Source organism: Numida meleagris, chromosome 3 (assembly GCF_002078875.1).
Source record: "Numida meleagris isolate 19003 breed g44 Domestic line chromosome 3, NumMel1.0, whole genome shotgun sequence".
NCBI lineage: Eukaryota > Metazoa > Chordata > Aves > Galliformes > Numididae > Numida > Numida meleagris.
The window spans coordinates 111,206,382-111,232,523 of record NC_034411.1 but is presented as its reverse complement, the minus strand read 5'-3'; the positions used below and the strand labels follow the sequence as shown (position 1 = coordinate 111,232,523).

Genomic DNA, 26,142 nt, shown 5'->3' with positions numbered 1-26,142 from the left:
ACATCTCACAGGGAGATAAGACTCTAAGAGGAATCTATTTAAATGCAGCACATGCATAATTCACCTAGTTAACAACTGGGCTTCTTACTGATTCTCCACAGAAGTCAATCAATCCTTACCTGCCAACAGGTATCCAACGAGACAGGCTTTTTATTTAAGCGTTGATGTAAGACACATGACTTTGCAACACAAATTCAGCAAGCTTGTTCTCGGAACTCTAAATGCTTAACTAAAATGCCACACAGTGGTTACTATGGTGGGTTTCCTGTTTTGCAGCCTCTTGCTTTCACGTGGCATGTTCTACCATGCTTCACATGGTTTCCAACCTATGAGCTATGATGCCCCTATTTTCTCACCCATTCTCAAGCTTTAGCAAGAGGTCAAACAAGAAAAAAAACAGAAGACTACTTGGCCAGACCACTCGTGCCACTTGGGCGTTCAGCTGACTTAAAATCATAGTTCTGCTTGCATTGTCAAAGCTAATTTACAGCTGTAGGAATCTAAGCCTTCCACTGAACGTTTTCACTGATTTAACACCTCCTACTGTGTCTCGCTGCCTTTTAAAGTCCTTAAAATATTTACATCTTCCAGATATATCTGGACTTTCCACTTCATCCCTGTTGCCTTCCGAAATAGAAGCGTTTGTGGCACTACCTAGCCACCAGCCCGTTCTGCTGCCTCTTTAACTCCATTGAAGAGAACGTAAAGATGGCCTTGGGTAAAGATGTAACCATGTCTGCAACTTTTAGAACAGCGGGGAAGAACAACAAAGTGGGAAGAAACAGAGGAGTGATGAATGGCAAGGGGCTGACGGAACGGATCGTGAGGGAGAACTGACTCTTAAGGTATTTCCCTTACAGTCTGTGCCAATAAAGCACTTTGCTGGTTTGAAATCAAGTGAAAATTACCTAGGAGCGTATCTTACTGGCTTTACTCAAACATCAGTAAGCTTAACGTGAAGCAGGACTCGTTTGGGTTAGGCAGTTTATAAAAAGGTAACAGGAAGAGAGGAAAAAATATATGTATATACACACACATTCGTTTTCCTCCCATTCCAATCATTTGTAAATGACCTTCTTCTGTAGGAATAACGATTCATTCGGCAGTAAATTTCAGTAAGAATCGAAAATTGGATTACTATGATGATTGCAATAGCAGCCCTGTCTCCACGGGCAAAGTAAACACCGGTAATGAACACATGCAGAATGTTGTACTTCCATAAGAAAAAAACACCACAGTAATTCACAAAGATGCAATTCATAGACTGCAGCAGCCTATGATTTAAAACAGCTGGAGGGATGACACAGAACCCAGGTGTCTCCTCCACCATCAGCAGCTCCTACCAATAGAAACTGGTGCATTGGGCCCAGCTCCTCATCACTAAAACACCCCCAGCACGTCACGGCCAGAGGAGCTGGGGATGGGTGAGTGTGTGGCTGTGATCTCTTCTAAATTCTCTTTTATTATTACTTACTCAACAACTTTTCTAGGTGTCTTAGGAGATATCTTGGCCCTGCTGAAACCTGTAGGGATACCGGTGAAACGCCCTAATTTCACTATTGACGCTCACTTCAGTGAATGAAGTGACTTATCAATTAATATTTTCATACAGCCTGTATGTAATCCACGCAGGGAATTCCAGCGGTGCCAAACGATTGACACTCTGGAAATAACTGGAATCCAGGAATGGTTTTAAGGCTGAGGGAAAACACCTTTCTCACTAGAAAGGTAAGCAAACCTCAAACAGCTACATAGGGCAGGCTGTTAGAAGCATCTCTTCTGCAAGCCTAACCTGGATCCCTACACTGTAGAACTGCTAGGAGCTGGAAGAGATGCAATCAGGTGACAGGCTTTGGTACAACTCATGAATGCTTTAATGCATTCCCATCGGCTTGCCTTAAACAGCCTCTCCAAAAGAAGCAAATCCAAAGGGGCTCATGCATCCCTTCATGCCGGGAAGCAAAACCCACGGTACAAGTGAGATGTACCCGGTCCTGCAGAAGACAAGAGCTCATGTCAACCTGCAGAGTGGGAAAAGGTGGCAGCACTGACTCCTACCACTCCATTGCAGAGAGTGCAGCCCCAGAACTTAGGGGACCAGGTGTAAGTTCTAAAATACTTACATGGGAAGCTGAGCAACAAGGAGGTATTTGCTCTAATGCAGCATCTGGTGGTAGGTGGATGGTTGGACCGGATGATCTTGTAAGTCTTTTCCAACCTAGCTGATTCTATGATTCTATGATCTGCCCGGTGTGTAACTTTAATGAAAGTTGTCTAACAAAACTCACGACAATAAACAGCCAACACTGGAGAATTCGTTGCCCAAACACTTCGCAGTCATTCGTGTGTACGGGAGGGAAACCTCATCCAATCCAAACAGCCCCAAGTGCTATAAATACTGCACACATTTCATGGTAAATCCTACCCCCAGCTTACCAGCAGCTGCACTAAGGAGAGCTAATTTGTCTTTATTTTTCCTGTACAACCCCCTCACCAAAAAGCACGCTCGATTTCTCATTGGACAGCTGAGGAAAAGAAGCATTCAAATAAACAAAAAAAAAAAGCATTTTAAATCGAAACCCAAATAACTGCAACTGAAAATCATGCTTATGAAGTTAAGAAGAGGCTACGTGCATGGCATCAAGCATTTGGATTTCCTTATAGATTGTTATCTTACCAAAATGGAGAAGGGTAGGGGAAGTTCCTGACACGTAAGAAGGGAAACATGGCAAACAGGATAGGAAACAAAATCTGGAAAGAAAAGTCAAGGAGAGGAATGTCTAGAAAAAGATTCCGAACAAAAAAAATTATTTTACAAAGCAGGAAAAAAGAAACATTTGTAGAAGAAACAGAACCGCTTTAAACGCTCAGCACACGGCATCACAGCTCTTGAATTCTAACCCAGCAGAGAAATGCTCCCACAGCTTTTCAAATCAAGCTTCCAGAGGAGGGATTCCAAATGATTGACATTTCTGAATATTTCTGTCTGTCCTTCCCTTCCCGATGGCTGGGGCCTCGCTTTTTGCTGTTAGTTGTTTGGGTTTTTCCCCCACCTCCTTTATATACAGAGCATTTACAGTTACACCTTCGGCTAAATTAAACATAAATTGGAAGTGACTGAGCCTTCCGCATTCCAGGGTCAAACCAAGTTGCAGAACCCCATAATTCTAAAAGTTGGTTTACTGGGAATTCATCACTTCCAAAAAAAAAAGACTGCTGGTAACTTCAGTGTCTGCAGGAACATCCAGAAGCGCCCGCCCCAGCCACACAGCTCGCTCAGTGCTTTAATCAATAAGATTTTTAGTTCTTGTAAGATTAAACAGTATGAAAGGGGCTGGTGTCCTCAGAGCATTACACAGCAGCAGCTGCTGCACTGAGCATGCACACAGAGCACGAGGTGCTTCACATTCTGCTAGCAGAAGCTTGGACTTGTCTCCCATCAAATGAATAGGAAAACCAAAGCCAATAGGTGCAGCTCATTCCACACAGGGGCACTTTGACACAACAGAGGACTTGGGAAACTCTCCTCAAATCGCAGCTCCTTGCTTTGCCAGCGCTGCAGCACCTCTGGGTTTGAATGCCTCCGGCCTGCACCCTTCCTAACTGCTGCAGATCGGTCTGATGCCCTCACAGTAAATCTAATATCTTAAAATTAAATACATTTCACTTTAATATTCACTCCAGTATTCCAGACGACGACTAACCTGCTCTGATCGAAGCATCTCAGATTATCAGAAGCAGAGAGCCAAGCTGCAAATCACAGATCATGTTCTGGCAGCCCCTGGATGGTGCATTTTTATTTTTCCCCCTTTTATCTGGGCATTAAAATCTAAAATTTCTCTGTAAAATCTTATGTCAGCAAATCGGAACAAACAGTTGTGTGTTCTGTTGTGTTTTCAAACCAGTATGAAATTAGCTTTCTATATGCAAACACCCAGTCTGACAGCTGCTGCATTGCCATTACGGTTATTAAAGATACCAGGATTGTTACCCCCGAGGAAAAGAAGAAAATCATAACCCACAGCAGCCACCAACTTAACCACAAAATGCAAAGGTTAATGGCACTGCTGGAAATAGGCAAGTTAGCTAGAAATGCAAAAGTTACCTGAAGTGCAAGAGCAGAAGAACAAACAAAACGCAAGATAAAAGTGATAGCAAAGAAAACCATGCTTTCCAATCGGAAGGACAAGCCCTTACCTATATTCCTCCCTTCCTATCACCTGCTGTAACAGAGCTTAGCTGCCTCCAAAAACCCTATGAAACCCGTACCCTGCTTGCTATCTCTCAACGTGAGCTGCCTGCAGCTACTCTAAAAATACACATTTTCAATGCAATAGGCATAACTGCACTCTGCAGCATTTTGAATCAATTAAAGACCTTATTCTAACGCTGTAAAACACCGCAATGCAAGCAGGAAGACCCAGAAGAACTTCTTATTCTTTTCTTACCTGATTCTCGAGAGCTCTTTACCACAAGTGAATCTACCTCTACTGATTTTGGTCTAACTGGTAACTGCTCAGAGTCTGGCTTTGGTTTTGCTACTGGCTCAATTTCAGACTTCGGTCGAGGAGGAACAACTTCTCCATTAGATCTGCAAGCAGAAAAGTGACAGTAGCTAGTTGTGACACTGAATAGTTTATAATGTGCCAAGAATTAGAATTAAAAAATATATATTGGATTTCACTGCTTTTTAAATCCTTGCTTAAAACAAAGCCTTACAGAAAGCAATTCTAGTACAATAAAAGCCAGCTCATCTGTTCCAGCTCTTGTAGAGTTGTCAGACACGGACAATCCCCTTGAAAATTATCCAAAACTTTTAGTGTGTTTACTACAGGGCATATTTTTGCACTTACACCTACAATATCACACCTGAATGCTACAAACAAGCAAGCTGGATAGCACCTTCAATAATCTCTCTTGAAATATTGAGAAACAAACACTCAGATTCGCTCGTATCAAAACTCTCCTGCAAAGAAAAAAGCTGCCAAGAACAAGTTACTTCTTCCTGCATACAGGGCCATGTCTCACATGCATGGCTCTTATCCTACCACGCATCCTTTGAAGACCATGGGATTAAAAAAAAGACGACGTGATTTTTTCCTTTACAGTTCTTGCCACCATTTATGCCACGGTATAAAAGCAAAGGACAGAAATGGACCAGGTGTCAACTCCAGCATCTCCCTTTCATTAACTCTTCTCCCAGATTTCTTTTATTTGGAAATTACATTGCAGCAGAGGAAGCAATACCAGCCTAATCTCCCTCGAGCAGTGTTAAACTTCCATTTAACGTATTTAAAAATCCCTAAAATGTGATCTTTGCAATTATTAGAGGACTATAGTTTACTACGACTTCTGCTTTAAATGCATACATACACCTTTCTGCGTCCTTAACTATGACTCAATATGGTTACAGATTAGAAAATCTCTACTTGGGAAACATCCCAAGACGTCAAGTGACAACGTACCTGCACTAGTAGGTGAGAAGCTGGCAGAAACTTGGCTGGAGGCAGAAAGGGAGGGAACTGCAGCAAGGGGTGGGGAGGGAGAAGGACTGTATTGATGCAAAGTTCTTGGAACTCTATGAATTATTGTTTCAAACTCATGAGAGAGAAACTTCAAGGAATTTAAAGAGCGAGCAATTTCTTGCTGTTACATCCCCTACTTGTCCAGGGGCTCAACTGAGGATGCTCAAGGCAATCCTGAAGCAACCTCCAGTCTCCATACTGACAACTTTATCCCCCAAAGAGAAGATGAGCTGCTCTCAGTACCTTCCACACAGCACTGTGCTGAACAATCCTTTTTCTTCTGGTTTATTCTGAAGTGCTGAAACATTGACCTTCTGACTCTAATCATTTTTTTCCCCAACAGAATAACATTTTTCTCAACATCCAGAGATTCTTTTATACCACATTACTTCTATAATCACAACTTCTTCATTCACCATCTAAAATATATTGACTAAATACAAATGAAGTCATACTGACTTGGACACGGATGATGACAAAACAGGTTTTTCTGGACGTTTTAGCTGCAGGATCCCTGCCCTCAGTAAGCTGTTCGTCTTGCTTGGAGGAATAGGCTTCTTGGGTGGTACTTGAGGAGGCTTCAAAGGCTTCTGATCCAAAGCTCCTTTTTCATCTGACAAAATAAGCCACCAAAACATTAAAAACCGTTTTGCCTAGGATTCCTTCACTGCTAATCACTCACAAAGCAACTGCTGTCAGAAATACTCTCTCTGAAGTTCAGGTAATGGTGAAAAAAAACAGATATGCAAGTGTCTGAAGTGATACCTTACCAAAACAACAAGCCACTTACCCAAACTTAAAGAACATCACATTAAACTGAAGCTCTTTCTACTGACATGAAGCAATAGTAAGAAATTCTGGATTCCCATTATTGCACTGCAAATAACAGCTAAAAAAGAAATCTCTGTGCTGCTACTGCTTTCACTACACGATGAAATTTATCGCATCTCTTCTTAAAAAGGTGAGAGCTTTTGCTTTAGCTAGACTTCTTTCATACACAAAGCAAAAAATGAAGACTATTCAACTGACTTGTTCCCTACACGCAGCCTGTGGGAAATCCTTCTGCTCTCCTTGCACAATGATGCTACAGTTCAGCCAGGCAATGCACCTGGCATTGCAATCTGAAAGATTCCCACTGGGTTACAGTGAAAGATTACGGTATTTTAAGGTGGGACAGTAAATCAGTAAATGAATTAAATCCAAAAAAAGCTCTGAAGTCGAAGGGCAATGCATGACTTTGCCACTTGGTGGTGCTGACTGTCCTGTGTAAAACACCCTACTCGTGGGCTAACTCCTGCCCACCCCAATTCCTACAAGATCGAAGTTCTTAAACGCTCAGTGGCAGTCAGTATTACTGACCATCAACCATCTCTATTTCATCTACACTTTAGCAGAAAAGAATTTAAGAATGATGCATTTTGTGCATAAGAATATGCGAGTTCATGAACAGAGCAGAAAAATGCCATCACCAAATAGTATTCCTGAATTCAGATCATAAAATGGCCTGGGTTGAAAAGGACCTCAGAGATCATCGAGTTTCAACCCCCTGCTGAGTGCAGGGTCACCAACCACCAGACCAGGCTGCCCAGAGCCACGTCCAGCCTGGCCTTGAATGCCTCCAGGGACGGGGCATCCACAGCCTCCTTGGGCAACCTGTTCCAGCGCCTCACCACCCTCTGAGTGAAAAGCTTCCTCCTAATACCTAACCTACATCTCCCCTGTCTCAGTTTAAAACCATTCCCCCTTGTCCTATCGCTATCCATGTAAACAATTGTTCCCCCTCCTGTTTATACGCTCCCTTCAAGTATTGGAAGGCCACAATGAGGTCTCTCCGGAGCCTTCTCTTCTCCAAACTAAACAAGCCCAGTTCCCTCAACCTTTCCTCATAGGAGAGGTGCTCCAGCCCCTGATCATCTTGGTGGCCTCCTCTGAACTCGTTCCAAGAGCTCCATGTTTTTCTTGTGCTGGGGCCCCAGGCCTGGATGCAGTGCTGCAGATGGGGCCTCACAAGAGCCCAGTAGCAGGGGACAATCCCCTCCCTCTCCCTGCTGCCCACTCCTCTTTCAATGTAGCCCAGAACACAGTTGGCCTTCTGGGCTGCCAGCACACACTGCTGCCTCAAGTCCAGCATGACCATTCTCATTGGTCATCTTCCCCTTCAAAGACTCCCACAGAAAACCTGAACAGAAGAACTGCCCACAGTGATGTGGAGGAAATCAATGCCAAAGGTCGAGGCTCCTCATGACTCCGGTAATCAGACAGTTCTGCTCTACAAATGCCAATGCCATCTGCTTCAGTGATCACACCATTAATTACTCAGCCTGACCTTGCGCAGAACTCGGTTTTCCTGCAGCATTTCTTCTACCACAGAAAGGGCTGTTCTGTACCACACTTAGTTTTTAGAAGCTTTCCCATTCCTGAGCATTTTGGATGGGGCCACTCTGTATTTTTTTCTTAAATCCTCCATGGAGGTTGAACTCAACCATGTAAATGTTAAAACCACATTACAAACACAACCAGAGAAACTAAACTCACCTCAGTTTAAATGAACAGCCAAGTCACCAAAATTTCTAATATTGTTAAATTCAGCTCCCACCCGAAGATACCACTCCAACAGACACAGTAATTTGCCTGCTCACACGCAGAGGAAGTACAGCTAATTTTAACAAGTTTTCCTCATATGAAACACGTGAGAACGTGCTCAGCTTAAAACGTGGGTTATAAATCCTGCCCAAGGAAGCAAAGCTTCTCATCCAACGCACCGACCGCGCTGGGCCGCCGCCTTCCACAATTTGCAGAATGCAGTTTCTTTTTGTAACGTGACTAAGCTCTGTCACCACCAGAATTTCTTCTTTGCAGACCAGACCAGCACATTTGTGTAAGCTCCTGGCCACAGAATTGTACGGGCTGGAAGGGACCTCTAGAGATCGTCGAAGTGGGGTTCTTCCTCTAATCACTCCAAAGGCAATTCCGTAGCATCACAAACATGGCTACACCATGAGATAGTATTAAGATCAAATTAGATTGCATCGTTAGCTAGAATCTGCATCGTGTCTTCCAGACAACACCTGCTGCGTTGCACAGCTAAGCTAAATAAGTTAAAAAAGCTCAAGACACCTTTCTAAGAGCACAGTTTGAAATTCACTGTACAGAAAACTGCTCTCACCTTTTTCTTCAGGCCTCAAAGGGAACTTCTTCTCTCCAGTTGGCAATTCAGGTTTGGGAGCTGAAAAACCAAAGCACAGGCATTTCTCAAAGAGCATTAATTGTCTCAGTCACCAACTAAAAATACCATACACACAAATTTGTGTTTATATTCTTTTTCCTTTGCAGGGAGTGTAATACTATTTATAACACTCACTTAGTCCTAGTCAACTGTAGGCTCCTATTAAAATGTTTCCAAAGTAGGCTCCATCGTAATTTGGAAAAATATATAGCAGCAATATATAGCAGCAGCAAAATATGTAAGGCATAAAGTAACCTCAAAGTGTGACTAAGGGCAGCTCCAGCACTGGGAAATACAAAGCTACTTCCGAATTTTCCTTTGAAGTCATGTATTGTATAATACTTCTGCAGGCACCTCCCAGCATGCATATGGTACGTACCTGGGGTTTTCACTGGAGGTGGAGGTTTCTTTGGCTTCTGTAAAAGAAGTAAATAAACCAAACATGTATTCTCTACCAAAGACAGACACATTTGCTCTTCGTTTTGCATGATATAACGTCTAGCTGATTTGTTAGCTCATCTCAAAGCACTTCTCAAAGGAGGCAGTCAATGTACAGACAGGTAACAAAGAGAGGAGCGGAGTAATTCATCTGATATCTCCCAGTCAACACGGTACAAGGAACAGGAACAAAACGCAAGGTTTCTTCAGATCTTAGAGCAGCACTTCAGCTGCAGCATAGATTTAAATCATGTTAAGGTGCCACAGTTTGTACACTGAATATTTCCCAATTTTACGAGGCAGCCACTCATCACTTTCCTTCAACTGACGAAAATGAGCGTGAACCTCCCTCCTGTTCAAGGAGTACTGGCTTATCTCAAGGCAGACATCTCAAACCACCTCATCCTCAGAACCCAATGGATCTACCAACAACAAGACTCACGGATAAAATCATCAGAGAAATCTACTAAAATGCTGTTGCTTATATAAACCCTGCTGAAGTTGTATGGGCTCAGTCCAGTGCGCTCCCCTATAAAAATTCCTACTAGTGGCTATTTCTGAAAGAGCTGCTATGGCTTTCGCTTCTCTGCCCCTACAACTATTGAATAAGCTCTCTGTAATGCAAGAAGATTCTATTCTGACAAATGAAGTGTAATTAAGCAAGCATGGAGACCCATATTAAATTTCTTTCTCTAGTCCCAGACAACACAGGAGCTAGTGAACTTCATTAGCTTTCTTCCTGTGTGACCTGATCTAGGTGTTCCTGCTCCAGCAGGGCGATTGGGCTAGATGATCTTTTCCAGTCCCTTCCAATCCCTGACATTGTGATTCTTAGCAGAAAAAAAGGAAATATGTGATCCAGCTGTGCAGCACTGCTGCCTGGATCAAACACAATTGCACAGAGTTCAGCATTAACTTGCAGTTATAGAGAATCGTAGAATCACCAAGTTGGAAAAGACCTCCGAGATCATCCCGTCCAACCATGCACCTATCACTAATCACCTCAGTACCACACCTGAACATTCCTTGAACACCTCTGGGGACCGTGATTCCACCACCTCCCTGGGCAGCCCATTCCAGTGCCCGACCAGAGAAGCAGTATTTCCTAACCTGACCTGTTGAGCCAAATCTACCCATGTGCTGTGGAAGTCTCAAGTCCCAGACCAAACAGGGCTAAATTTTGGTGTTTGAAAGCCCCTTTCAGCTGACATACAGTCATCAACATTTAGACAGCCTCATCTGGAGCTGAGTTCACCCTATCTCGCATGGATGTACCTGAGTTAATTTGGCCATCTTTGCTACACAAACTTGTCAGAAACAAGGCATCGCCCTAATCTCAACAGAAAATGGACTAAAAACTAGAATTACAAGACCAAGGAGCGTGAGACCAAAACAAGATTCCTGTAAGTCAGCACAAGAGACAGTGGGGGAAAAAAAACAAAGCCACCACTACTTCTAAATCCCAGTCAAAGATTATCCTATACACACAGCAGCCTACTGGCAAGTCTTAACATGGAAGAATCCCAGCCAGTCCCACAGGGCTCGTTCAGCACTTTGCAAGCACAGTTAGATGAGTACAGAAGAAAGAGAACAGGCTGCTCATCTCCCTTCAGAACTGCTCGGGTTTAATTCAGCCAATGGTTACACGAATCACCACGGTATCAGAACTCTATATGACCTAATCATCCTCGTTAATTACAGTTACACTGAAAAAGCATCTTTCTATTAAATATTTAAGAAAAGTTAAAGCTTTAGATCTTTCTTCTTTGGTAAGTTAAAACCTAAGATGTTAGCATTAATATTTTCAAGAGCAGAATGCGCCGTGGAGTCTTATAATCCCTGCTGATACATTTTTGTTTTACTAAATGAAAGACAAAGGAACTTACAGGGAAGTCTTTATCAAACTCATGTATTTGAACAGCAAAATTATCAGGGAAGACTCCTTCTTTACCATTGAGTTCTCCTCTCCACCAGCCTGGCTCTCCAGTATCCTAAAAGAAACAACAGGTTACTTCAATTGATGTTTTCTTTTTTTCCCAGAACAGACAGGGTGAAAGCTCTGCTCCTGTAGCTCCTTTTCCAAAATACTCCATTCAGAAGAAGAATGCTGTGGCTACCTTAGCCAGGTTTGGCCACTCTGTTTTCTAAAAAGCAGGAAATGATGCTGTAACTTCATTTAAGGGAAGACAAGATCAGCAAATGGAAGAAGAGAACAAAACCAGCCGCGAACTGACGCACAGCAGTCAATATTCTCATCTTCCTTGACCAGAAACTAGTTCAGTAATACTCTGTGTAGTTGGAATTACGCACAATTCTACTAAATGAAAGTAATTCCAATGTGATCGATCAGGTTTATTGGTCTGAAAGGCAGGAAGTAAGCGAAATTACCCTTCTGAGGAAAAAATAAGCAAGTTAGGATAGAAAAGAATAATATTTTTAAAAAAAGAGCTGTGGCATGGAAATTCATTGTGTGATCTTATTGGATGGAGGCTTTGGTTGGTCCCTAACTGAAGAATGTGCACTAATATATAAAGTTACTCAAATATTTTACCAAATATTTTATCCAGTCCAATAAACTCTTCTGTTACATATTTCATACTTTACTTAACGATGCAAAACTTACCAAAGCCGTAAATGGTTAAAGGAAACCGAACATCTTACCTTACTGATAAGGTGAATAATCTCTCCTTCTTTAAAGCTCAGTTCATCATTTGAGCCGTCGTAGGGAAATATTGTCCTGCAATATTCCTTGGCTGAAAGAAAGCAGCACATCATGACACTTGCACACCATGGGTACCAAAGTCATAACAGCTGTTTGAAAGGAGAGCTCAGAAAATTCATACTGTAATCACCCTTCCCTTCTACAGCAGCCACCCAGCACCACTTTACTCACTACATCATTCATGTCAGGAGAAAAACAAGATCACAGTGAAATGTACGGGAGGTAAGTCTTCACTGAGACACCGGGTAAAGCCCTCAAACCTTTTTATCCACAGCAGAATATTCACTTAAAATTGTAACATCGAAGACTATGCAACATATCCAGCCTCCACTGGTTTATATATTCAGTTCTGCTGCTTCAGACAAAAAATAATTGTTTTGCTGTAGTTCCTATGAGTAGTATATATGTTGTTAGTAACCCCTTATCACCTCAAAATTACCACAAATTTGAAATCTACAAGCCTAACATCCAGTTGGTTCACAGTGACTCCCTATTGCAGATATTCCAAATACCCAAGGCAGTGCATTTGCTGAAGTTCTGCAGTCAAAACAAGTCACTGAAGCAAAGGAATTGCTTGGCACTAACCACCTGAAACCAGAGCTCGTCTGAATGACCAGCTCTGACAGTTACAGCCTCTCCAGTACTGGAAGGAAGAATGACTCCTTTCTTCCCATTTGATACAGTGCTATAACTAACCCACCTAAAACAGAGAAAACCATTCCAGTTCAAAGAGACCGAAGATTTGTTTTCCTTTCCCATGCTAGAATAAAAATAACATAAGGAAGGCCCAAATTTATTAACATAGAAGCCTTAACTGGAAAGCACTTTTTTCATTTTTCATTTTTTTAATCCAGCACATCAACGTTTACATAGCAGATAAAAAGGCTGGGTTTCCCTATCCAACAGTATGGAAGATGGAGCAAATGACAAGGATTCCACTGTGCTGCCACAGCAGGTCGGGATGCTGACAACACACAGAGGTGAGCGGCTGCAAAGCCCCCTGCTCAGAGAGCAGCACAGCACTGGCTCATCTTTTGTATACGCCCCTATTCCGTAAGAATATACACATCTCCTCCCTGCTGGGAGATGAGGTCGATGCAGCTGAACTATAACATCCTGTTTCCTTCTCCATGCACTTCTCTCCCTGCCCTGGGTATCGCATTGAGAAAGCCACGTCATAAACTCACAGGCTCAGGTTAGAGGAGACCTCACAGCCCCCAGCCCCCCCCTGCCGTGGGCTGGGTGCCCCCAGCTCAGGCTGCCCAGGGCCCATCCATGGCCTCGGGCACCTCCAGGGATGGGGCACCACAGCTCCGGGCAGTGCCAGGGCCTCATCCGTCCTCTCAGTGAAGGATTTCTGCCTAACAAGCTGAATTTCCTCTCTTTTAATTTAAAACCAACCACCTTGTCCTATCGTTCTCAGACCATGTAAAAAGTCACTCCCTCTCCTGCTTATGAGCTCCCTCAAGTGCTGGAAGGCCGCAGTGAGGTCTCCCCACACGCAGCCTTCCCTTCTCCAAGCTGAACACCCCCAGCTCCCTCAGCCTTTCTCCATAGAGAGGTGCTCCAGCCCTCTGAGCATCCTCCTGGCCTCCTCTGGCCCCACTCCCACAGCCCCACATCCCTCCTGTGCTGGGGGCCCCAGGCCTGGGCACAGCACTGGCAGCCTGAAAGGGGCAGAGCACAGGGGACAGTCCCACCCGCCCGCTTCCTCCCCCTCTGTTGATGCAGCCCAGGGTGCAGTTGTCCTTCCAGGCTGCAGCACACACTGCTGGCTCATGTGAGGCTTCTCGCCCTCCAGGACCCCTAAGTCCTTCTCCACAGGGCTGCTCTCAGTGAGTTCTTCTCCCAGTCTGTACACATACCTAAGCCTGGCCCAACACGAGTGCAACACACCACACTTGCCCCTGCTGAACCTCATGACGTTCTCATGGGGCCACTTTTTGCACCTCTCACAGTCCCTCTGGATAGCATCCCTTCCTTCTACCGGGCCAATCGCACCAAGAGAAAGAACTTTCCGCTCCGCAGCAGCTGCTCAGAGGCTGCAGACAGTACGTGCTGAACTCTGCCGACTGTAGCAGTGTGCACATCCCAGCAGCCAGCTCAACGCAGGAAATCCATCCACCTACGTTAAGAGTACCCACAACTTTTGCTGCTTCATCCTCTTATTTGGCGAGCCTGATATTCTGCAAGTAGTTAGGATGAAGAGAACGTTTCCCTTTCTAACGCTTAAATCTAACACAGCGCTTGCAAAATAATAAATCTGAACTTTGGACTACCCCTTAATTATAAACACTGACTAAAATTTATCCTTCCCAAAGTCTGAGGACTAAGTGTACAGTAGCAGGAATCCCAGACGTTGTACTCAAACACAGTGGGGGAAAGAGTTGGGACAAATAGTGATTTCTATCTTATTTTTGAAACAAAATGTTTTTACATATACGCACCAGAGGCCAAAACAGGCTTCCCAGAAACAGCAGAGGCACACTGAAATAAGGCACGGCAGTCTAAACATGTTAAGAGATCTCTGTTTAGTTGTTAACATACTGAGCACAGGTTATTTCGGACTCTCTCAAAACTGAGGATCACATCGCTCAACTATAACGTGGTCTGTATTAAGATAACAACACTAGGAAAGAATATCAAGCTTTCTTTCAAAGGTTGCAAGGTATCATTAAGTAGTGTCTCTATATTATCTATTAATGTTCTCCTGTAACATTTATAACTACCACACTTACGTTCCTTTCAGCTGTACTTCTCTGGGGAGTAGAATCTTAGCATGGCTACTGGAGTAGTCCAATTTCAGTGCTTTTAGCACGCAGTGCACTTGGAGTTATGACAGGAACTAAATACTTCATGTTCAGCACTGAACACTCAGCTTTTTCAGCCAGACTCAGGCAAATTCCTGTGCAAAGTTTAAGACAAAATTTCACAACGCCGAGGGCTGGACATTGCACCGCTGCCTCCGCAGGAAAAGGACATCCAGCAAGAGCTCCAGATCAGTTCAGGATCCGAGCCTCAAATTTTTAGTAAACTTCAAAAACCCGGATCAAGTTCGAGTAAGAATCAACTCCCACCCAATGCATCCTACACAAACTTATTCCGACACACGTTTTACAGCTGCAAAACTTAAGTTAAGTGCTCTGACCAGACTCCATCGAACAGCCCGGGCAGCAATCCTGCACGGCACCCAGCACAGAAAGCCAGAGCTGTTAGAGCTGCAGATAAGGCAGGGCTCTGACCAACCCCTCTGCCAATCCAAGTGCTCTGTTCTGCCTGATTTCACAACCCCCAAACGCAGGCAAAAAGCCCGTGGCCTGTTGTTTGCTTAATTCTGCTGATTATGTATTCCACATAAAATAACCCACTTCTGCCAAAGTAACTCATTTCCTCATAAAAATACATTTGAAATTCCAACAGAGAAGCTGAAAAAACATCTTGATCCGGAACCAGGCAAAATGAGCTGTCCGCACATCGCACAACTGAAGTTAATTTTGTACATGGGGCTGGCACTCCCAGGAGAGTCTTTGAGTTGGCTGAAAAAAACCAAGCATCCCTCCAGATAGCAACTATGCAATTTCGTTGTTCAATGAAGGCATAAATTCTTCGAGACAGCTTTTATTATTACAAACAGAAATCCAAAGGAACTGGACTATCTGGGGAACAGACTTCAACAGAACATAAACACTGTGTTATCTGATGCAAGACACTCAGCATACAACTACGACAGCACACACACCAGCAACTGCACTGTCAGTGCCAACCCTTCCGCCGTTCCTGCAACCTAGGCCAGAAACCGAGTTCGGGGCCTGCTCCACAGCAATAGTTTCCCAGCATCCCAGCTGGCTGCTGAGAGCGAAGCAAAAACAAAAGCCAGCTCAAGTGCGGCAACACAGCAAACGAAGGCAAACTGAAAACCCTAGCCTTGTTTTCTTCCTTACAGATGCTTTCACGTTTGTGTAACTGCTCCCAAGGCGAAGAACATAACACGCAAAAAAAAAACATATGCACAGAAGTACGAGATTTTAAACAGCAGAAAAAAAAATGATCATCCGTTCTGACAAGCAAATACTTCCCCCCAGAGAGCCACCACGTAACAGCAGGGTGTTCCATTCCATCCTCACCTTTTGGTTTACCTTCAGCTTCTGACTTCGCCACTTCGGACGAGTTTTCCATCTTTGTTACGCGAGGGAAATGAGCGAGCTTTGCTCCAGGAGGATGGCCAGGTGACGGCTGCAGGAACGAAAGAGAACTTTGTTAGCAGAACCTCACGAGAAGCTGAGCTGATGTGAATTATCACCTCCGAGAGATTCACCGAGTTTTTCCATGAAGCGCTTGCCTTATCGCAGCAGCCGTAACAGAGTAACTGCAGTAGGGGTTTTGTACTGAGTAAAGGGGTAGGGGTAGTTTGAAAGCAGGGCTTTCAAACTGGAAACTATACTGTCATATAGACTTCTGGGGTCGTATTTCCATCTTCCCAAATGTTACTGCTCCATTACTGAAACTGCCTCTTCTGTCGCAGAACAGAAGTGGTCATTTAACAGCTCTGCTGAGAGTAACTCACTGACCGTATTTACTTGATACTAGATACAGCAGGAATCTTCAGCAGCCATACACCATCTCAGCTGAAGAGTTAATTTGTCTTTAAACTACCTCCACAGGCATAAGAGCACATGAAAGCCTGCCCTAACTTCCCTTCGCTCTCAGTGACGAACAGAACACAACCCAAAGAGATAGCCATTCAATAGACATTTTCTCCTGCACCACAAGATCCTTGGGTATGAAGTTTCAGAACGAAGATCGAGCCAAAGTAATTGTTCCAGTCTTCACGACATTTCCTGAGCTGTTGGAAAGACTCAGACTGCTTCAACTGCATTCATTTTTTTTCATATTCATAAGAGCCACAAACAGAATATCTTACAGTCAGTGCTTACCTGAGCAACCCAAGCTATGTTACCAGTGAGAAAAATCCCATTGCCTTTACTTGCTCTATTGATTGCTATTTACAATTAAGCTTCATGGACTTACCACAGCCAGAGAGACCAGAGTTCCTCTCCTTAAACACAGCTGACGGCTGTGGGCTGGTGCTGGATCCCTCTGACATGCCATACAATAAGCTATCTATGGCCATTTGGGACATTCTGAGAGCAGGCATGCAATTTACTTCACTCCATAAAGGAAACACTAAAATAACCCACCTATGAGATTAAACAAGACCAGTATGGAATCTTTCTTAAGTTCCCTCCTTCCAAAACGAGATGCAATTAGAAGTGTGAGAGGAAGTTTAGGCGGGCAGGGTATAAATAACCTGACCCCGTGCAGGATGCTGGAGCTAACTGAACAGCACAAACATCTGAAGTGCTCAGAGTACTCAGTCTTCCTGTGCTGCTCTACAGGCTCCTGACAGCCTTTTTTCCCTTGCCGGCCTAAAGATGGAGAACATCCATCCATTCCCCCTCCACTTACTTAAATCCCAAGTGAGTTGAGCAGAAATCTGAAGAAACCAGGCATTTTTGCAAAGAGCTTTGTGAGGATTATCTCTGCGGGGCTCTCCACGTTCTTCCCCAGGCCTGCCTGCCTTTGGCAACAAGAGCAAGTGGAATATTAAATACAAACCTCAACTGTTTATTTTACTGCCTTTAAGCCATGAGAAACTGCTTTCTCACTTCGCTTCCTGTCTTCTGAGAAACAGCCCATGACAACACAAACAAGCCAAAGAGCAAAATAAAGCACCGACGTATCTCAGTGTTCACGCAGTCAAATAGCACAGTTCAAAACGGCTTAGCAGATCTCTTATCAACCGAACGTATTTTAGATAGGATATCACTCCCAAGTTATAACCTAGAAATTAGGGAAAGATTTCTTTGAACAAGCAATCATGAACAATTAAGGCAAACTGGGAGTCAGGTCCTGAAATTTCTCTGACAGCATTGGCACAAAGGTGGAGCATCTCCCATCGATTCCTATCTGAGGGGACAAGGCCTGAAGAGAACGGAGGAAGATTAATGTGCCTTCCCTGGGACCTTACGAGCCCCAGAGCACAAATGGCAACACACGGGTAACTTCAGTTTTCTGAATCACCTGAAGTTTTCACTAAACCCAGAAAAAAAAAAAAGGGAGGATGCACACAATGTTACAGCTGGATGAGCATCTCTCGCAGCATTGCCACCAAGAAGGTGTGGGGCAGAAAATCCAACATATTAAAAGAAGTGTCTGTCCCTCCACTCCTCCTGCCCTCCTTTCACTCCGTGCCATCGCAGTTATTTCTGGGCAGGCAGAGGAAAGCAAATCAGCCATGACTGCCTTCTCCAAAAGCAGCGTTAATGGTCATAACACACATAAAATACACGTACATGAATTTTTACAAAGATTTTAGAAGCTGTCTTGAATTGATCACTTGAATGAAAACTGAAATACTGCACGACCTCAAATGTCAAAAGCCAAAACCCATACAAGAGTTCTTTGCATACACTACGCTGCGCTTCTGAGGGGTAAGCGCTCCCTTGGGTTCATATCACAACAGAACTGAAATTGCACACATCACATTATTTCCTCAGTATCTCCTAAGCATTAAGTTAGATGTGGAGAAGAGAACTACCCCTTTCACCACATACTCAAAAAAAAAAAAGGGGAGGGGAAGCAAGTGAAAGAGGATGCCACATTGTTAACAAGAGCTTTTCAGACTTGTGCAGTCTGCAGCTTATGGCAGCATCACTGAAGTCAAAAACCTGGCAGCATTCACTGCAGGGCACTTGTGTTAGAAACCACACATGATACCCAGTACCATCTCAACATCCACCACAACACTGAAGACCAAGAGCAAAACAATATGCCTTGATTTAAAGGCTGCCCTCACTTGTAGAGGAAGAGATTCAGCAGCCCAGCCCTAGATTACATACAAAGTCTGTTAAAGAGAAACGAGCAACCAGAGAGCGCTGTGGATGTGTTAGAACACCCATTATGTCCTAACCCGCCAGGCTTTGAAAGAACAATTTTTGTATTAGCTTGATTTCCCCTCTCTACTTCTTTTTCTTTTTTAATGTCAGAACATTTGAATAGACCTTTTTGCCCCCATGGAGGATATAACTTACTGTGAAAGAAGTCTGGGGGCTTTTGCTTTGCTTTGCTGTATAGTAAGACTCTACTCCTGCCTTTTCTGTGCTATCCCCTCAGATGATTATTGACCAATACTGACAAATTTTAAAACAGCCAACATCTATACGACATTACGTCCTCAGCTGCCACGTTATTTTTTTTTCTCCTTTTGTAAATACAGGAAACCCCCCCTAAAAAAGTCTATGAAGCACTACAAACCTTATCTTGCCTTTTATCTTCTGATTCATTGCTGGATAATCTTGTCTTAAGCTTAACGGAGCCTTCTTTAAAGATATCTCCAAACCCAACACCTCGAATTTTCTTCGGCTGCGCTGGTCCAGATCCAGGTTCACTTTCATTCCCGGGAGAGGCCACAGGTGAGGTAGGACCACTGAAAACAGACTCTGAAAGTAAAAAAAGAAGGAAAAAACAGTTGTTTTAATAGCTGAAAGTATTTCTTTGCTCTTCAGAGGGAAAAACAGAAGACAAACAGCTGTGTGAATTGCTCTTGCAAACAGCTTACTGCAGCTGTAATCCCTCACGTTTTGTTCCAGCTGTACACTGAACACGAGCCCATTTGAAATGACGCCAGCATTATATTGAGTACTCCGACAATTAAGCTGTTAGGTCATTAATATTCCTTGCCATTTCAAATACGATCAAGGTTCCACTGTCTGCCGTCATCAATATTATGTTTTCTATTAATTTTCGTGAAACGTGCAGCACAGCTATAGCTGCTGAAAGCTAGAATCAAAAAAGAGTATTAATGACCTCAAGAAGACCCCGCTGTGCTTCAGCACTGCAGCAAAGCAGCCTGATGCACTGCTAGAGATTGATGTCCCCCCAGGAACCAAGAGCAGCTTTTCCATGGCTCAAAACTAGTACTAAAAATTACCCCAAACAATTTTCTTATGGATTTATTTAAAGAGTTTAATGTTATTCAAGTACCATTTTGACGTGTTCAATGTTTAAGCCAGATCAAGCTGTTTGAGATGATTCGCTGGTAGATAACAAAAGCGTTTACAATTTTCTTCCATCTTTGGGATGTAAGGGACAACATTTACCCACACTGCTAGAAACTAATATTTACAAGGCATGCCATTTCCGTTTGCAGAACTCCAGAAGACAGTCTCATCTGAAAAGAGAGCTCTTAGAGATCAAATTCCAAACGACCTCCACGTGTCTTCACCTTTCAGTTAAGTTTTCCGTGGAGCGCGTGCCTGAGAATTGTGATCATGGTGAAAGCCTCTTCCTTCAGCCAGAGATGTAAGAGGTTTTAGTAATACTGCAAAGTTTCACTGCCCCATCACTTCAGTTTCTCAGCTAGAATCTCTCACTTGGTTGTTTCCCTTTTAATTTTCAGAACAGGTAGCTGAAGATTTCGTTGATGAGAAATTCCAAAGGATCAGAGCTCAGTGAACAGAGAATGTGTTTCCTCTTGGGAGAAAGGAGATGCAGCAGATATCTGAGGTCCTGTCTGTGAAAGTCCTGAGCATGAAATAAAACCCCAGGGCTGCAGGGTGGCTGGTGGCAGCACTGACAGTTATAACTTGTTAGATGACGACAGAAGAATAGCACCCTCAGTAAGTTTGCAGACGACACCAAGCTGGCAGGAAGTGTTGATCTGCCTGGGGGTAGAGAGGCCCTACAGAGAGATCTGGACAGGCTGGATCTCTGGGCTGAAGCCAATGGGATGAGGTTCAACAAGACCAAGTGCCGGGTCCTGCACTTCGGCCACAACAACCCCAGGCAATGCTACAGGCTTGGGGCAGAATGGCTCGAAAGTTGTATGGAGGAAATGGACCTGGGGGTATTGGTCGATGCTGGGCTGAGCATGAGCCAGCAGTGTGCCCAGGTGGCCAAGAAGGCCAATGGCATCCTGGCTTGGATCAGGAACAGTGTTGCCAGTAGGAGTAGGGAAGTCATTGTCCCTCTGTACTCAGCCATGGTGAGGCCCCACCTCGAGTACTGTGTCCAGTTTTGGGCCCCTCACTGCAAGAAAGACATTGAGGCCCTGGAGCGTGTTCAGAGGAGGGCAACAAAGCTGGTGAGGGGTCAGGAGCACAGGGCTGATGAGGAGCGGCTGAGGGAGCTGGGATTGTTCAGTCTGGAGAAGAGGAGGCTCAGGGGAGACCTCATCACCCTCTACAACTACCTGAAGGGAGGTTGTAGTGAGCTGGGGGTCGGCCTCTTCTCTCTTGTAACTAGTGACAGGACGAGGGGGAATGGCCTCAAGTTGCGCCAGGGGAGATTTAGGCTGGATGTCAGAAAATACTGCTTTTCTGAAAGAGTGGTTGTGTGCTGGAATGGGCTGCCCAGGGAGGTGGTGGAGTCACCGTCCCTGGAGGTGTTCAAGAAACATTTAGATATAGCGTTGAGAGACATGGTTTAGTGGGGTTATTATAGGTGGTAGGTGGATGGTTGGGCTGGATGATCTTGTAGGTCTTTTCCAACCTAGCTAATTCTACAATTCTATGATACAGCTTCAAACTGCTGTTCAGTCCCTGTGGTTCTCAGCATTGGTGAATTAAGACAGGCACATACCCATCTGTAAATTCACCTCATGAGACATCACTAATCTCATTGACCTTGAGGTCTGAACAGCTCAAATCAAATAACTCTTATTTTTCTAATCATTTCCAGAATTAAAAAGAAAAACAATCAAGATTTTTCTTTCCCATTCCTGAGCAAATCCTTGATAAAAACAACTAAAATCCAATCTAAAACTTTTTTTGCGCTTGGGCACAACCTTGTTTAAGTGATGATTAACATCCTTTAGGACACTGCTCCCAGAGGTGATTCCACTTCAAATATGTCATATGAAATGCCCTCAGTCCTCAGAGAGGTCTTCAAAAACACAATGCCTCTGAAGTACAGTCTGATGGCAACAGACTAAGTAACAGCTACAGACAGACTGCTTCTGCCTCAGCTATACAGCCACAGTGGAACAGCTCAATTGTGAGCTGCCTTACAAACAAATCAGGTAGTGTGTTTCAACCGGTGTCCATTTTTGTGTGTCTCAGACAGTACATCAAAAACATTTTATTCTTAGAATCAAATATGAGGTTGTACAGCCACAATGCTCCCAATTATACCTGAGGTTTAAAATGACTTTGCAAAGGGCTTATGACAAAACAGAACACCACCTGCATCATCCAGAGCATCCTGCGTTTCTCCGTCGTCCGCCGGTTCCAATTCTTTCACAAAGTTAGAAGGAAACAACCCCGACTTGCCGTTCAGCGTTCCGCTCCACCAGCCTTCTTCTACCTGCACGGAAATATGTTGCATATTACTATTAAGGAAAAAAAAGGAGATTAGAATGTAACAATTACTGCACCACTTAATTACGGCAATCCAAGCAACTTAAGAAATTCTTATTAATTGCATTCGCGCTTCACTTCTAGAACCCTACAGACAACGTTGGGAAAGGTCAAATGACCATAATTTACCTTAAAAATAATAAAATAGAAAACCAAATACGTAGAACTGGTGACCAGAAATAAGAGCAAGCAAATCATTTACTGTCACTTCCACCTCTATAGCAATGATCCTAACATGACGTTAGTCCAATGCCACATAATCCAGAAGAGAATCAAAACGTTCACCAAGTTTCTCAAGAGCAGACAGAATCATAGAATTAGCTAGGTTGGAAAAGACCTACAAGATCACCTAGTCCAACCATCCACCTACCACCAATAACCCCACTAAACCATGGCTCTCAACACTATATCTAAATGTTTCTTGAACACCTCCAGGGACGGTGACTCCACCACCTCCCTGGGCAGCCCATTCCAGCGCCTGACCACTCTTTCAGAAAAGTAGTATTTCCTCATGTCCAGCCTAAATCTCCCCTGGCACAACTTGAGGCCATTCCCCCTCGTCCTGTCACTAGTTACAAGAGAGAAGAGGCAGACCCCCAGCTCACTACAACCTCCCTTCAGGTAGTTACAGAGAGCAATAGAGAATATCAGGAATTAGTTATTTAATAGGAGAAGAAAACACTAAACTACTTGCGAAATAAAGACAACTGTTAGTCTGACTTTCTAAAGAGATTTTTATGTAGTTTTGTTGCCAGCCTGTACCTTCCAGTTCCCACCACTCTGATTTCCACTGGCTTCTTATCCGTTGAAACCTGCATCTTTTGAGCAAAGATTATTCCTACAGATGATATGGAGCAGAAAAAAGTCCTTAAGGATATTACAGAGCAGTGGAAATTAAGCTGCTGTCCATTCCTTCTGGAAGGAGGCAGCTGGCTGAAGTGGACATGCCTTCACCTAGATGAATTAGAAAATACAGGTGCTTTCCCACCTGAGCTGGTTGGTCAGCAAATGCTGCCAAGATGCAAGAGGATTTGTGGTAGTATGCAAGAAGGTACAAGGCTGCTGGATGCAAGATCTTGCTGGCTTTGCTATTCATAAAACAAAGCATTTCTGCACTGGAACTCAACCTGTTCAGGTTTACCAAAGGCCATATGGACTCTGCGATGCTCCATTACTGTGCTTGGATTCCTGGTGTCATTTACCTTTAATGGAAGGTTCAGCACAAATACTGCACCATGCCAAACACAATGAGAAGCTGGGCATGCGTAGGTGGTGGTGTAAAATACAATGCCAGAAGACTGAATAATAACCGCGTTCTTCAAATTACTCGTTAATAGTTTTGAAGACATCTTAAAGAGACGGTACCCCTCTAATTTGCACCATTTAAAATTGAGGATTAAAATAAATTTTCCAAATATTTAACTTTTCGGGCTGGAAAGCTGGTTTTAGAGGAGAAAGAAAAGCAACAGAAGACAGCAACAGTTGTTCAGGTAATCCCCTTTTAGCCTCGTGCTGTCGATCAAAGGCCTGACACAGACACCACTTGTAAAGGCCAGCTGCCCTCAGAGAGGGGGGGACCACATGCAGTGCCTGGCAGGTACCAAGGCACAATGGCAGTGGGAAAACATCCTTCTTAAAGACATCCTGGCTATCTAGTATAGCTTTGCTATGGGCTGCTCAAATATGGATACTGGTCAGGCTCAGCACCTCGTGTTTAACATAACACAAAACAGGAAACTGAAATTCAAATACTCTGAGCCACGCGAGAGGGTCTTCGCATGCCTACAATGCAGAAAGCAACTCAAGCATCCGCTCCCTTTCTGTTGTGAGAAAAGGTCAGGAAAGCACTTTGCAGACCTGCAGGCAAAGCAATGCCAGCTCAGACATTGTCAGGAGTAGATGAAGAGTTGCCCAAATGTGCGCCAGCCTCTTCACAATGACTTGAAAAAAAAATCTGACTATCTGTAAACTGTACTAGAAAAGAAGCCATCCTTAATCAACATTAAAGAACAGGTGGGAGGAAAAAAAAGTTCTATGTGACTTGCTGGAGAGCAACTGTATATTTCTGGATGCTAACAATGTGGATGACCATTTCAGGACGTCTTGCATCTCCAAATCCTCCTACAGGGCACCACTGCCACAAGAGGGAGGCACAGCTCTGGGACACACATTGGTACCTTCTTTTAATTCCATCAAGCTATTTCCACAAAGAGACAACACCCAGACTTCTGAGCAAAAGGGAAAAAATGACAAACAGCTTTGCCAGTCTGAATTTTTTTTAAGAAATCCAACAGTGAGCTTTGTGCACATACCACAAATAAGCACACTATTTGGTTTTGTATCCAACAGCAATAGGGGAAAAGACATGAAGGAGAAAGAAGAGGTTTGGAGAAATTACACAACTCTCATTTGTGCATACGCCTTGCATGCATAACCCACGAGTTCTGATAACAGAAACCCTGCTTATTCAACCATACTGCACACAGCTCCTGTTCCCTGTTCCTGAGCCATCTATCCAAGCTCTCCTCGATGCTAGTCATGTCATTTCTGAAGCCATCTACCTCCGGTTTTGAGCTCACAGTCAATAGGATGGGATGCAGAGCTGTGGGAGAGGAGCCAGAGGAGGCCAGGAGGATGCTCAGAGGGCTGGAGCACCTCTCTATGGAGAAAGGCTGAGGGAGCTGGGGGTGTTCAGCTTGGAGAAGGGAAGGCTGCGTGTGGGGAGACCTCACTGCGGCCTTCCAGCGCTTGAGGGAGCTCAAAAGCAAGAGGGGGAGTGGGAGCAACTTTGTACCCAGCCTGATAGTGACAGGACAAAGGAGGATGGTTTTAAATCAACAGAGGGGAAATTTAGGCTAGATGTTAGGATATTTACTCAGAGGGCGGTGAGGCCCTGGCACTGCCCAGAGCTGTGGTGCCCCATCCCTGGAGGTGCCTGAGGCCATGGATGGGCCCTGGGCAGCCTGAGCTGGGGGCACCCAGCCCACGGCAGGGGTGGGGCTGAGGGGTTGTGAGGTGCCCTCCAACCTGAGCCATTCTGTGATTCTATGATAACAGTGTAAATTACTAACTATTCAATTCATGAAATCAATTGCAAGTGTTGAACACTGCGCTGTTCTTGGGTAGGTGGTAGTACTGATCCCTAAGAGCAGGTGATTTTACTTTGTTTTCACGAGAAAAGTAACCAAATGCTCTCCTAAGGTAATAACTATAAGCTATTTCCATCTATAGAAATAGTACTTTTTATATATAGTTGAAATCAAGGAAAGCAAGAATCGTTTCACAGTCACGAAGACAAGTTACTCAAGTCAAGTTATTCCTGTAGGTTCCACAACCATCGCACTTTCTGCGATTCTTCACATTCCTGGCCTGACAGTACACACCTCTGAAGCCCATCTATCCTACATCACACAGAAGTATCCTACGCCATCCTAATACCAGCATGCAAACAGCTCTCTGCGAACAGGCAGCTGCAATATTTTTCTGCCTACCCGGAACTGAGTAAAAGTTTAACTTTTTTTCCTTGGAACAGTTGCCAAAGTTATACATCAGCTCATCAGAGTGATTCAATACAACTCAGAAGAGTTCTCACTGAGAAGCCTGCTGCAATATGGAAACTGCACTGAGTTCACACGTGAAGTATACACGCAGAAAGGTTATAACAAAAAGCATTGCCCGTATAAATGGATCTCGAGAGGCTTCACATACATATTTTTGAATCGCTATCTTAAGTGGATTTCCCTTTTTTTTTTTTGTTATTGTGTTCAAATTTACAGGTGTGTTCTGAGCACCTCTACTGAGGGGTTACTAGACAAG

At 44.0% G+C, this 26,142-nt stretch overlaps 1 protein-coding gene across 4 annotated transcripts in view; it reads right to left on the bottom strand.

Moving 5' to 3' along the window:
* The window catches only part of CD2AP (CD2 associated protein), a 74,142-nt gene that overhangs the window by 5,265 nt on the left and 42,735 nt on the right, over positions 1-26,142 (bottom strand). For all 4 annotated transcript variants that reach the window (XM_021390287.1, XM_021390290.1, XM_021390289.1 and 1 more), the window contains exons 5-13: positions 22,153-22,273; positions 19,226-19,410; positions 16,036-16,144; positions 11,851-11,942; positions 11,076-11,180; positions 9,131-9,167; positions 8,692-8,751; positions 5,985-6,138; positions 4,449-4,591 (exon numbers count right to left, since the gene is read on the bottom strand). In XM_021390287.1, the coding sequence (XP_021245962.1) occupies positions 4,449-4,591; positions 5,985-6,138; positions 8,692-8,751; positions 9,131-9,167; positions 11,076-11,180; positions 11,851-11,942; positions 16,036-16,144; positions 19,226-19,410; positions 22,153-22,273 (1,006 nt within the window). The remainder of the gene's footprint in view (positions 1-4,448; positions 4,592-5,984; positions 6,139-8,691; positions 8,752-9,130; positions 9,168-11,075; positions 11,181-11,850; positions 11,943-16,035; positions 16,145-19,225; positions 19,411-22,152; positions 22,274-26,142) is intronic.